This window comes from Heloderma suspectum, chromosome 7 (genome assembly GCF_057233095.1).
Source record: "Heloderma suspectum isolate Gila_16-S chromosome 7, 16-S_ref, whole genome shotgun sequence".
Lineage (NCBI taxonomy): Eukaryota > Metazoa > Chordata > Lepidosauria > Squamata > Helodermatidae > Heloderma > Heloderma suspectum.
This window is the reverse complement of record NC_139464.1, coordinates 103,581,076-103,595,487: the sequence shown is the minus strand read 5'-3', so window position 1 is coordinate 103,595,487 and position 14,412 is coordinate 103,581,076. Positions and strand designations below refer to the sequence as shown.

Below are 14,412 nucleotides of genomic sequence, written 5' to 3'. Positions count from 1 at the left end.
GTTTGGGTTTTGTTCTAGAGTCCTGTGTTTCTGATGCTGTAGCAGTCATTTAATATAGTTCTAATGTATTCAGACAATTACAGATTTACTGAGTTTACTTTTTAAAATATAATGATACTTTTATGAGTGAACTAAGGTATACAAACAATAACTTTAGGAATAGAAAGGCTGCTTTATGTTCCTAAAGCAGCCCTCCCCAACCTCATGCCCTCTGGATGTTATGGACTACAGTACCCAGCATTCCTCACCATTGGCCATGCTGCCTGAGTTTGAGCTGAGGTCCAAAATATCTGGAGGGCACCAGGTTGTGGAAGCTGTCTTAAAGCAACAAAGTGACTAAAGAGTGCTAAAAAATAAATATTGCTTATTTTTCAATTTTTCCCAAAATGTCCATTTTTTTCTGAAAAAAATTGAAAAATGTTTTTTTCCCCTGGTCTCAAAATTTCTGGAGGTTCTACCATCAGGATACTTACAAAATTAAATCTTTAAGTGCACCTTTATGTTATAGTTATATAACTATTTCAACAGAGTATTTTGTTACACCGATCCGTGTACAAATGGTAGAAGATACTGGAGTATTATGACACTTTCTAGCAGATTTATTGTGGCATAAATATTAATGGAATATTAATATATTTAATATATTAAATATTAACTACAGCCCACTTCATTGACTGCATCTGAAAAAGTAGACTCTAGACTGTGAAAGTTTATGCCACAACAAATCTGTTACTCTAAGGTGCCACAGAACTAATCGTTTTGATGCAATGGAATAACACAGCTATCCCCCTGGAACTTCCATAGAAGCAAAGAGATCTATATTGGTTTAAAATGCAGAATTTATGTTTAGATGTGAAGCAAGTAGTTGTCTTCTACTTCTGGTGTGACCAGGAACATCACTTTCTATGACAATTTCTTTGACTTCCCAATTACCTAGGTCAGATTAATGACAAGAATAACTATGTTGCTGACGAGTTATTACTCCTTTACCTTATTGCTTAATTTCTGCTGCTTTTATGGAAGTGAGTTGCTTTTCTTTGTGAATGTTCATGTAAGTTACATAGGTGTATTAGTGAAATGTATTGGTTACTAGCTGAGGGTTGGTTTGCAGAAGCATGTATATCACTTGATTACATCATGACTAGTAGCTTTTTGTGTGAATCAACTCCATTGAACAGCATTGTGTTTGAGGGCATATAAGCTGATGCAGAAGTTCTTTGTGGCAATTTAAACTATGATACATTCATTCATTCAGTTGGTACTGCAGACATCAAATGTTCCCTGTGGAGTGGTTACGTTGATAACAATCTTATTCTAAGATTCATTCTGATCTTAGAATAAATAGTAGTGATGTCAAACACAGTAACTGTTTAATACAATATCGTCTGTGTAGATTGTATGTTTACTTTAATTCTGTTTTATGTGACAGGCCTTGCTAAACAATTCACACCTGTATCATTTGGCCCATGGAAAAGACTTTGCTAGTAGGGGAATTGAAAGTAAGTATGCAATACATCTGTTGACGTTCCACGTATCCCAGGTTCTGCTAAGTATGCTCATGGCCAGATATTTTATGGGGTTGAGGTGTCGGTTTATACTGCTTTGCCTTTATATGTTAGTATAAAATCCTATCTATAGGTAGTCTATAATACGTTAACTTAATTATTTTAGGGAGTAGGCCCCATTATACTTGGTGGGACTTCTGAGTAAACATGCTTAGGATTGCACTGTTAATGTATTAAACAGTCAATTAAATTATATACCCAGTAACTTATCAATCAGCCCAGGACCTTTGTGGTGACTACTCAGAATACTAGAAAGTGGTAGCTCATTACGTCATTCTGAGTAACCACGTAGAATATTGTCCGTGTGTTTTCTTTGTTTCTCTGTAGATAAAAGGGTTAAAGACTTAAGCCTGGATACAAAAAAGCCACCCATGATACTACATACAATAGGGCTTTTCCACCCCTGCTTCCTGATGTAGCCCCTTTTCCCTTCCCTCAGTCTGCTCCTGAGTGTCTTGCTAGTGACTTACTAGAAAACTGTATGATGTGGAGTGGGGAACCAGCAATTCCCCCCTCCCGCACATCCACAAGCAGAAGAATCTTTGAATCCAAGCCTGGCTTTTATTTTTGTTTTAAGTGAAGGATAAAAATTCAGGAAAGCGGTCTGACATGTCACTGTGAGGGCTGGGTCATACCATGGCTACAGCCTTGTTGCCAAGCAAACTTAAGACAATTGGAAAATGTGTATATTTAAGGCAATTTGATTGGAAAATGGCCTGTTTCTCTTTATTGAAATGATTGTTCCTTGATTTTGTAGTAATATCCCATGCAATATTTATTATTTTTTAGGAGTTCCACATGATTAACCAGTTGTTTAATTGATGAATTATATGAGTTTTAGTCAATTAATCAATTAACCTATTGGTTAAACTTGCATAAATACACATATGAGTAAGAATCATACAATGCAGGCATCATCTTAGAAGAGGTGTTCTCTCAAGGGAGAGAGATGAGCCCCATGTAAGATGAGGCTTGCCATCTGCAGTTTTTATATGCAGATGCATTAAAAATTATGTGAAGGGCTGGTTCAGACATAACACTAAACCATGGTTTAGTGCTACATGGATGAACTTCGCTTCTCGGGGAAGCGTTTGGCTTGTGTACTCCCCTCTTTCCTCTCCTCTCTCTTCCTCCTGTCCAGCCAAGAACAGGCTTCGGCAAAGAGTTTTGTTTCACTTTTAAATAATCCTGGTTTCACATTATGTTCAAATCAGGGAACCTGGTTTAAAATGAACTCGTTAATTTAATAATCCAGCTTCTGAACACATGGTTTGAAGTTGGCTTGTTTAGCAAATGACCAACATTTGTTTTAAACCGGAATCCTTGGTTCAAATGTAATGCTAAGCTTGAATTTTAAAAATTGAAACCAGTCTGCCAAAGTTGTCCTCCTGGCCATATGGGAAGAGGAAAGGGGAAGGAGGAGCATGCAGGCCTAATGGTTGCTTTGCCTGGGCTAATCCACATAGTGATAAATCATGACTTATGTGCAAACCAACCTAGTTTATTGTTTATTGCTCTTGGGAGTGTGTGCCTTGGTGTTTGGCGTTTCGGGTTTTGCTTTGAGTATTGTACCTTGCTTGTAATTTCCTGTACAACCTACCACCTCTCCCCATTCTTTCCTCTTTGTTCCTTTCTCCTAATAAACTTTTATCCAACTTCCAGTTGGTGTGGTGTGTCCTGTATAACTTCAGTGGTAAATACGGCGCCTGTTGGCCTGGGAAGGGAACTACTGGGTCAACTTTGGGGGAACCCAAAGTTGGGCCTGGCCTACTTTGCTGAGTTGTTGGGGTGAAACCAGCAATCCTTCACAATTACTAACTACAAAAAGTTATGGAATACAATATGAACAGAAACAGTGATTAAAACAACAGAGGCATAATCAGCAGCATAATGCATCATCCACTAAAAGCCCAGAAGACTAGTAAGAGCTTAATGCCACTTAAAAGTTTACAATGTCAGTGCCATACAAATATTCAGCGGGGGGGGGGGGGGGGAGAATTGCTCGACCAGGGTTCATCCAGAGGTAGGGCTCTGTCCTCAGTCATCACCTGCATTATCTGTGAAGGGCCTTTATGGAAGATCCGAAAGAATGGGCAGATCATAGAATCAGAATAGTAGGGTTGGAAGGGCATAGATTCAGCTGTGAAGGGCAATATAAATGCATGTGCATGGTGTCCTAAGTGTTTTAAATTAATAGATAGCTTGTTTTGAGTTAATAAACCTTGTTAGATGTTCTACTGCAGCCTCTAATTGAACAGTGACTGCCCTTATGAGTACAACAAAATACCTCAAAAATAAAGCCTCTGTTAAATAGTTACAGGACTCCGGTTGAATTTAGAGAAGATGATGGAGCAGAAGAGTGGTGCAGTGAAGTCCTTAACAGGTGGCATTGCTCACTTGTTTAAACAGAATAAGGTATGTTTGACCTATGAACAAAAGCAGTTTTTTGTTTGCACTCTCCCTAGCCAGTTATTAGACAATTTGCATCTTTGGACTTTTTGTTTTATTTTAGAGTTTGTGTCTGCATAGATTGTTTTCGTACGACTTGCCGATCAGGTTGCCTGGATAGCAACCCGATTTTCCATTCAATTAAGTACCTAGAAGTTCCCTTTAGGGTGCAATCCTATACATGTTTAGACAGAAAAAAAGTCCTACGACTCTCAGCATTCCTGGCTGGGATTTCACCTTTAGAGGTTCTACTCTCATATTCAAATGAACTGATGGTTTGTAGCAAGAGCTCTGGAGAAGCCATAACAACAGTACATTCCCTGAGCTCAAACAAATAGCTTGATCATGGTCCATACATCGCGCAAGAACCGCAGGCAGGAAGTGTGCTGGCTCAGCAGGTTTATATCCACCAGTACCTGCTGAAAGTAGAGGCCACACCACTGTTATGCCTGGTGGGGCCTCTACCTTACTGTTTCCCTGTTACTGTTAAGCAAATGTTTGAGTGTCCATGGTTTTTTAAACCCTTAGCAGCCGCCTAATCTGCATCCTGTGGTGCTGAATTGCCTTTGAGAGTGAAGGTATTAATATGTATGCTTTCTTCACACTTTTAAAAACAATTGGCTAGCTATCCTCTTCTTCAGGCCTTTGGAATCACTGGGCCCTGATTGCTGATAGAAGAAAGATTTATTCATGAACTGTGTGGAAAGACAGAGATCATAGAATCATAGATGTTTGCTTGAAATGAAAATATCCTCTAGAGCAACTTTCCACAAAGTTGGAAAGTTGGTGCCCTCTGGATATTTTGGACTTCAATTCCCATCAGCCCCAGCCAGCATGGCCAGTGGTCAGGAATGTTGGGAGCTGTAGTGCAAAACATCTGGAGGGCATCGGGTTGGGGAAGGCTCTAGAACTGCGTCTTAATAAGACCTAAATGCCACTATGCCATAAAAATCTCTACTCCCATCTTCCTTTGCATATTAGATTTCAAATCTTCCTTTTAAAAAGTGCAGAGGACATAGAATCATAGAATAGTAGGGTTGGCAGGGGCCTACAAGGCCACTGAGTTCAACCCCCTGCTCGGTGCAGGAATCTAAGTCAGAGCATCCCTGACAGATGGCTGTCCAGCCTCATCTTGAATGCCTCCAGTGTGGGAGAGCCCACCACCTCCCTAGGTAATTGGTTCCATTGTCATATTGCTCTAACAGTCAGGAAGATTTTCCTGATGTTCAACCGGAATCTGGCTTTCTGTTACTTGAGCCCGTGATTCCATGTCCTGTATTCTGGGATGATCGAGAAGAGATCCTGGCCTTCCTCTCTGTGACAACCTTTCAAGTACTTGAAGAGGGCTATATCTCCCCTCAGTCTTCTCTTCTCAAGGCTAAATATGCCCACTTCTTTCAGTCTGTCTTCATAGGGCTTTGTTTCCAGTCCCCTGATCATTTTTGTTGCCCTCCTCTGAACCCTCTCCAGTTTGTCTGCATCCATCTTCAAGTGTGGTGCCCAGAACTGGACACAGTACTCCAGATGAGGCCTAACCAGTGCTGAGTAGAGGGGAACTAGTACTTCCTGGGATTTGGAAGCTATGCTTCTATTAATGCAGCACAAAAGAGCATTTGCCTTTTTTGTAGCCACTTCACATTGTGGGCTCATATTCCGCTTGTGATTGACAACAATTCCAAGATCCATCTCGCTTGTAGTGTTGTTGAGCCACGTATCCCCCATCTTGTAGCTGTGCATTTGGTTTCTTTTTCCTAGGTGCAGAACTTGGCATTTATCCCTACTAATGTCATTCTGTTGTTTTCTGCCCAGCGCTCAAGTTTATCAAGATCACTTTGAATTTTATTTCTGCCTTACAAAGTATTAGCTATCCTGCCCAATTTTGTGTCATCTGCAAATTTGATCAGCATTCCCTGCACCTCCTCCTCCAAGTCATTAATAAAAATGTGGAAGAGCACTGGGCCCAGGACTGAGCCCTGCAGTACCCCTCTCGTTACCGCTCCCCAGTTTGAGAAGATCCCACTGATAAGCGCTCTTTGAGTCCGATTCTGTAGCCAACTGTGGATTCACCAGATCATTGTTTCATCTAGCCCACTTTGAGCTAGTTTGCTCATCAGGATATCACGGGGCACTTTGTCGAAAGCTTTGCTGAAGTCGAGGTATATGATGTCTACAGCATTCCCACGGTCCACAAGGGAGGTGACTTGATCCAAAAATGAGATCAGATTCGTCTGGCAGGATTTGTTCTTAACAAATCCATGTTGGCTTTGAGTAATCACTGCATTGTTTTCAAGGTGCTTACAGATGAATTGCTTTATCATCTGCTCCAGAATTTTCCCAGGGATTGATGTCAGACTGAGTGGTCTGTAGTTCCCAGGTTCCTCCTTTTTACTCTTTTTGAAGATAGGGACAACGTTAGCCCTCCTCCAGTCATCTGGCACTCCACCCATCCTCCATGATTGCTCAAAGATGATAGACAGCAGTTCTGAGAGTTCTTCTGCCAGTTCCTTTATGACTCTAGGATGCAGTTCATCTGGCCCTGGAGATTTGAACTCATTCAAAGTAATTAGGTGTTCCTTGACCATATACCTGTCAATCTCAAGCTGCAATCCTGCCCCTTCAGCCTGGACTTTGCCTTTGCCAGGGGGTCATAGACCCTCTTTTGGGAGCAGACTGAGCCAAAGTAGTAATTGAGCACTTCTGCCTTTTCTTTGTCATCTGTTATCATTTTGCCATCCTTATTTAATAGCTGAACCACCATTTCTTTCCTCTGTCTTTTATTATGCACGTAGCTGAAGAAAGCCTTTTTGTTTCTTTTAGCATCCCTCGCTAACCTCAACTCGTTCTCAGCTTTAGCTTTCCCGACGCCATCCCTGCAGTTCCGTGCTACCTGCCTGTACTCTTCCTTTGTTACTTGGCCTTCCTTCCACTGCCTATATGTTTACTTTTTTGTTTTCAGGTCATCTCTAAGCTTTTTGTGAAGCCACATTGGCTTCTTCTGTTGTCTTCCACCTTTTCTTCTTGTTGGGATTGTTTGTAATTGTGCCTTGAGAATTCCCTTTTTTAAAACTCCCACCCATCTTGGACTCCTGTTCTTGTTTGAGTCGCTTGCCATGGGACCTTACTTATCATTGCTTTGAGTTTATTAAAATCAGCTTTCCTAAAATCCATGGTACACGTTTGGCTACACTCGGCTTTTGCTTCCCTTAGAACCAAGAACCAAGTATAACATGGTCGCTTTCTCCCAGAGTTCCTGTAACTGCTACTTTACCCACTAAGTCATCTCTGTTGGTTAGGATCAAGTCAAGGATAGCCAATCCTCTAGTTCCTTCCTCTACTTTCTGTAGGAGGAAGTTATCAGCAACACAAGTCAGGAATTTCCTGGAGGGGCCATGTTTTGCAGAATTTGTCACCCAACAAATATCGGGGAAATTGAAGTTCCCCATTACTACTACATCATGCTTCCTTGAAACATTGGCTATTTGCTATTCAAAAGTTTCATCCTCGTCTTCTCCTTGATTGGGTGGCCGGTAGTAGACTCCAACCAACAGGTTCCTTTTATTCTTTGCTCCATTTATTTTGATCCAGATGCTCTTAGTGGGGCTACCAAACTCATCCTCCTGTATTTCTGTTCAGAGATGCGTATTTTTACCATATAGTGCAACCCCACCTCCCTTTCTGTTCCTCCTGTTCTTTTTGAACAAGTTATATCCTTCAATTGCTGTATGCCAGCCATGAGAGTCATCCCACCAAGTCTCAGTTATACCTATCAAGTCATAATTTCCCTCTTGTATTAAGAGTTCAAGTTCGTTCTGTTTATTTCCCATACTGTGGGCGTTAGTATATACACATCGAAGACCATGTGCTTCATAGTCTGGCTTTCTTCCTACATGTGTCTGAAGACTATTATTGGGTGCTATTAGAGCTGTTCTCTCTGTTGCGGTGCATGAGCCTTCATCCATTGTTACCCCCAACTTTACGTCTCCCTTCCCCGTAGGATTCAGTTTAAAGCCCTCCTGATGAAGTTCTTCATGCTGTGGCCAAACACATTCTTCCCAGCCTTTGTGAAGTGCAACCCGTCCACTGCCAACACTCCATCTTCCAGGAAGTATAGCTCGTGGTCCCAGAATCCAAATCTCTCGCGCCGGCACCACCTTTGTAGCCAGTCATTCATCCAGAGCATTTTTCTTTCCCCTTCTATCCCTCTTCTAACTACTGGAAGGATGGATGAGAAAACTATCGTAGCCCCAAAGTTCTTGGGTTTCCTTCCCAAAGCTTCAAAGTCTGACGTGATTTCTTCGTAGCTCCGCTTGGCGGTATCATTTGTTCCCACATGGATGAGAAGAAAGGGATACCTGTCAGTGGGCTTTATGAGTGCAGGCAACCTTTCAGTCATGTCTCTAATCCGTCCTACTGGGAGACAACATACCTGGTGAGTCCACAGGTCTTTGCGATATACTTGGGTTTCGATCCCAGACAGCAAGGAGTCTCCCACTACTACTCTTTTTGTTGCTGTAGGCCTGGGTTTCATCGCCTCTGCTTGACTGACCTTCAGCCTCTTGCTCACTCTCATGCAGGTTCCCTTGTAATACTTCCTCTGCAGGCTGACCTCCAGTCTCGTCCTCAAGTACCTGGAATCGGTTCCATAGCTCCACTGCCTCCACTGGTGCAGAGTGGCTTCTAGTTCTTCTGTTCCTAACTGTCACCCTTTTCCAAGGAGTATCCTCTACTGCATTTTTCCTCACCTCAGCAGTTCCCACTTCTGCCTCAGCTTGCTGTTGCTTTTCAGACTTCTGGTTTTCACTTTGCTGCTGTAGTTCTACCATTCTGTCCAAGAACTCTTCGTGTTCTGTTATTCCCCGGAGGGTTGACAGTCGCCACTCCAGTCCTCTTACTTTTTCTTCCAGCAGTGTGATCAACTTGCAGTTGTTGCAGGTGTAGGCCATGTTGTTCTCAGGCAAGAAAGCAAACATTGCACACACCTTGCAGGTCACCACCACTGGAAAGTCTTGTCCTTCCATAGCCTCTTTTCTCTTTTTGTGTCTAGCTTTCTGATTGTTCTAGACTAGCCTGTGCCTGGTCCTCTACTCACTGGAGGTTAAAAGCAGAGTCCCACTGGTATGGAAGTGTGTGTTACAAGAAAAATAAATTTAAAAAAATGTTAGGGGCCTCCCCCTTGATCTCCCCTGCCAAACTCCCCTGGCCAACTCCTGTTTGCTCCCCCTGTTTGCTCTCTCTGATGGCTCTTTCTCTTTCTGTGAGCTTGCTTGCTTCTGTAGTCCCTGAACCAGCTGGAGCAGCTTCCTCTGCTCTGCTCTGCTCAGCTGGGAGGCGGGAAACAGACTGAAGCTTCCTGCCCACACAGCTGCTGAGAGTACTCGGGCCACACGACCCCAATTCAGTTGGAGCTGTCAGGAGCACCTGGTGAGCTCACAGCCACTCAGAAGGGAAAAGGACAGCCTCCTGGGCTTCCTGCAGCCCACTTACCTCTTTGCCTCTGTCTCCTTTGTCTCTTCTACCACTGCAACTCCCCTGGCCAACTCCTGTTTGCTCCCCCTGTTTGCTCGCTGTCTGGTCGCTTGCTTGCTTCTGTAGTCCCTGGACCAGCTGGAGCAGCTTCCTCTGCTCTGCTGAGCTGGGAGGCAGGAAACAGACTGATGGTGTTGCTGCAGTTGATGGTATGACTGTTCACTAACTGAAATGTTTGCTTTAAGGAGAGTAAACTTGTTTTCTTCTTTGAAAGGTGACACATGTGTCTGGGTTTGGAAAAATAACTGGCAAAAACCAGGTCACAGCAGCCAAAGATGATGGCAGCACTCAGGTTATTAATACAAAGAACATTCTCATAGCCACAGGCTCAGAAGTAACACCTTTTCCAGGAATTACGGTATGGCTTGACCTTCAAACCTTTCTAGTAGTGCACTCATAATTTATATAATGTTTCAATAGCACATTATCTGCTAAAAAACCATCAGGACAGTGTACAAGAATTTAAAACAAAATATTAAAACAATAAAAAGAAAAACAGTAAAAAATATTACATATTCACACAGCAGTTCTTTTTTGAGTAATACTCTCAGAAATGTTCTGTTATCATGGTGCGGTGGCTGTTAGATGAGTGTGTGTGCAGTGTATATTTTTATACAAATGTATTTCATGAAACAGGGAAATTTGTTTCTGCCACCTTGTTAAATGTGTTTAGATCGATGAGGACACAATTGTATCGTCTACTGGTGCACTGTCTTTGAAGCAAGTCCCTGAAAAAATGGTGGTCATCGGTGCCGGAGTCATAGGCGTGGAACTGGTGAGAAGTGCTCTTTCTCTTTTATTTTTTTCAGTGACTATAAATTATTGCTAGTGGCCTGCTGTGAATATTTTCTAGGCCCCAGGCAATTGCCCGTAGAGGGCTGTATTGGGCTGTCAGCAGTACTGCAAACCAGCCAAGATTGCATGGAAGCATTGGTTGCATAAGCAAGTGCCTTAACATGGGGGCTGTTTGGACAGCCGTTACAATCCTGGCAATTGTAGAAGTCCTTTTTTGAATTGACAACATTATGCAAATTGTAACTGTTGTTTGCCCACTCCTTGCATGGCACAATTCATACAACCTATCCCTCCATGCAGCCCTTAGGTGTAGCCCTGCACACTACCACAGTTGGTCACATTGACCCCATGAATCTTTGCACAGGGCCAATATGTACCAGCAATTCAGCAGGGCAGGGAGGTTTTTAATAATGTCAATTCTGCTGTCATTTTAACCATTCTAAGACCTAATGGTCATCCTTTAACTTGAGAGTTACATGGGGTTTCCAACCGTTTCAAGCTGGGTAGACAGTTGCTATCTGACTTGTTCTCTCCCCCTGCCCGCTTTCCAATGAATGGTGCATGGAAACCTTTTCTGTATGGGGCTTGTGAAATGGTGCTTTGGCATGGGACAACGTGGGAGCAAAAACGTTGCAGGGATGAAGAAGCTTTAAGAGTTATAAAGAGAGGCAGTGGGTACTGTTGAGGTAAAGAGCAACATTGGTGAAAGAAGGGGATGGTGAAACTGCAGTGAGGAAGGAGAGAGCAGCAGCAAAGCTGTGGGAAAGTGGAGGGAGGGAGTAGCAGAGCTAAGGGGCTGTTCAGAAAAGGGGAAAGGTCCATGGGGTGTAGGTTTTTCTTCTTTTTCTCTCTCAGATATGTGGTGTTTAGCACTTTTGACCCATTCCTCTACTATAAGTTGGTTGCCATGTAGATCTTTGCAGACAGCACCACCACAACAGTACAGTAATACAATAGTGTATGTAATGGTGGATTTAACAGTAAATAAAGGTGAGGATTATGTAGGTACTTAAACTTCTGGTTCTAGAGTCCTTCAGGATTAAGACTTTGTAAGTCACTTCCAGTGCAGGTTCTTGCGTTGTACCTTCCCTGCATGCAGATCGAAGGTAACCTCTTTGTGAACAACTAGTTCGTCTCACATAATTTTTTTAGGAATTATTTTTGGGATTGCATTATTACCTTGCTAAAACAAACAGAAAATGAATGCTACCAACTGAGAAGGCCATCCTTCCATCTTGTTTTGCTTCACATATTTGAGAACTTGACAAGGCTGAGGTCTGTGTTAACTGTATATCTTATTTCTAGTTTAAGAGTACAACTGAGAGAGTAAGAGAGTAAAATTGAGAAAGGAAGAGAATAAAATTGACTTGGTAGTATAATAGGCATTCTGCAGAAAATTACAACATTTCGCTAATCTGTTTAAAAGTTTCTAGTAGAGTATGTTCTTTCATAGTGGACAGTGCTGTTAACCTGATGAGTATGTAGCCAAAGCAATATATAGGAGCTATAAAGGCACTTTTCTCTTTTTTGAAAAGTAATTTTAAAATCTTGGCTTGTTGTGTTCACCACAGGGTTCAGTCTGGCAGCGTCTGGGTGCAGATGTGACAGCTGTGGAGTTCTTGGGCCATGTTGGTGGATTAGGTATCGATATGGAGATTTCTAAGAACTTCCAGCGTATTCTTCAGAAGCAAGGACTTAAATTTAAACTAAATACTAAAGTTACTGGTGCTACCAAGAAACCAGATGGAAAGGTTGATGTTTCGTAAGTACCAACTATTTGACTTAAAGAAATAGTTTGTCATCTCCTGGAAAACCTGAATTAGCCCTGATCAAAAAATACCTGAAAATAATACTGGAAAAATATCACGGTATATTTGAGACTGATTGTTAGGATAGTTGAAATATATTTTCATCTCCATGGAGGTAATGTTGAAAATTTTGCAGTTTTCAGCATGGAAACTGTGCATCAGTGAATTAAATACACTAGTTCATTAAAAAAAAATTGCAAGGAAGAGCCCTTGTTACCTCTCTGTTGGCATGACATACATTCTAATTTATACAGAGAATTGCTAATCTTGGATAGTGATGGCTGCCGCTTATACCATTGTCAGTGGCAGCTACTGCTTATACCATCTTCCTCTTATATTACACAAAGGTAAGCAACATTTCTGTTGTAAAAGGCATTGATTTGTACCCTGCTCACACTTACTTTTCAGTGTTCAAAGTCCTACACACATTGTATGATTGTTAACGACCAGGATTAAGGTGGATGGGTAAAAATCACATGGATTAGAGATGTTACACTGTACATGTATGGACCCCATAGCAGTATTACATCCAGAGTGTGGATGCGAGTTGAGCATGCGGGGTAGGGTGGGGGATGAGCATGATCCTGCTTTCCTACCATATATAGATTCTGCACTCCTTGAGATAAGCTTGAATAGGCAGGGCATGTAACACAAATGGAAGTGGTGTATACTATCCATGTTGTTTGTGGCACAGCTGACAAGATGCAGAAAAGAACTGGAGAAGACATAGTTCAAACATTTAAAGGGGTACCTTAGGGCACAATCCACCCATTCATCACTGATGTGATAGTTTTGTGGTGAAACCATCATGAGTTGATTATAATATGCCTTTGGTTTAAGCTAATCATTAAGCATCAATAGAGGTAGGTGAAGTAGTCCAGTCACTTGAATAGTAACATGAATATAATAAACACGTAAATCTGCTATGGCTTAACTATACTTTACCATAGTTTGAAATAACTTTTTGCAGGTCCTTAATGTATTATCTGTGTAGTTCCGCATAGCTGTTGGATAAAAGGAAGTGCTCAGGATTCAGTTACATGCAATGTATTAACAGTATGTGGCATCACCAGGACTTCTGCACTCCCTTTCTCCTTAGGATTGAAGCTGCTGCTGGTGGCAAGGCAGAAGTGATTACCTGTGATGTGCTTCTGGTTTGTATTGGTCGGCGCCCTTTCACTATGAACCTTGGTCTGGAAGATGTGGGTATTGAACTCGATAACAGGGGCAGAATCCCAATCAACAACCGATTCCAAACCAAAATTCCAAAGTAAGTGAAATAATTGGATGACTTTGTGGGGGTTTTAGAAGTTCAATGTCTGTGTTTTTAATTTCATTAGCTGCTATTTTAAGCTTGAATTTAAGAAGCAGTTTTACTAACCTGCTAACATGATGGTATAAGAGCTTAGTTTAGGCGGAGGAAGATTTATTGTTTATCAGATTAATCGTTTTGAACTCCTGTTTTTGCTTATGTTACTCTGTAAAGTGTTAAGTAGATTGCTTGCTATATAGATCACTGATACTTGTCAGAAGAGGACAAAAAGGCCCCTACTTGCCCTTGGGTTAAAAGAGATTGTAGCTGAAAATTGTTTTACCTTAGAAAATGAAAAGTTCCAAATATAGTTAGAAATATCAAAGTATTTCTCAGACTCTTGTTTGATTTTTCTTAGCCTGTTCTACAAGTGCTATATATTCAGGCCAATGTGTCTAAAGCTCTCATTGCTGCTTGTATGCATACACCTATGCAATACTTCACTCAGTTTCATTTACCTGGCAGCATCTACGCTATAGGTGATGTTGTCGCTGGACCGATGCTTGCTCACAAAGCTGAAGATGAAGGTATTCTGTGTGTTGAGGGGATAGCTGGAGGTGCAGTTCACATTGACTACAACTGTGTGCCCTCGGTCATTTACACACACCCTGAAGTTGCCTGGATTGGCAAATCCGAAGAACAGCTGAAAGAGGAGGTACCTTTCATGGTTTCTTTCATTTTGCTTCCAGTAGAGCGTATGTCTTTATTTCTTTTCGAAACACACAATGCAGAGCAAATACAAATTCAGCTTGCCCCAAAGGTGCATGTTAATGGAACTGGCAGGAGCAGGGATACAATTGAAAACCACTGTTTGAATTATGGGGCAGGTACAGAGTTCCTGGACCCTTCCCTTTGGGGATGGCCCCATTAGCTACTGGTTTAGAAGGCGATAGAAGGGGCATGATTTAGTTAAAATGGGAGGGGGGAGATTCGGGGGGGTTGTAGATGTCGTTATAGG

General features: G+C 41.9%; 1 protein-coding gene across 2 annotated transcripts in view; it reads left to right on the top strand.

Annotated features, from left to right (window-relative positions):
- Positions 1 to 14,412, top strand: part of DLD (dihydrolipoamide dehydrogenase) — a 31,906-nt gene that overhangs the window by 12,747 nt on the left and 4,747 nt on the right. For both annotated transcript variants that reach the window (XR_014784477.1, XM_084811030.1), the window contains exons 5-11: positions 1,430 to 1,499; positions 3,880 to 3,980; positions 9,754 to 9,897; positions 10,213 to 10,314; positions 11,906 to 12,096; positions 13,242 to 13,412; positions 13,920 to 14,109. Coding sequence is in view for 1 of the 2 variants with exons in the window: in XM_084811030.1 (XP_084667156.1) it covers positions 1,430 to 1,499; positions 3,880 to 3,980; positions 9,754 to 9,897; positions 10,213 to 10,314; positions 11,906 to 12,096; positions 13,242 to 13,412; positions 13,920 to 14,109 (969 nt within the window). In the remaining variant the exon portion in view is untranslated. The remainder of the gene's footprint in view (positions 1 to 1,429; positions 1,500 to 3,879; positions 3,981 to 9,753; positions 9,898 to 10,212; positions 10,315 to 11,905; positions 12,097 to 13,241; positions 13,413 to 13,919; positions 14,110 to 14,412) is intronic.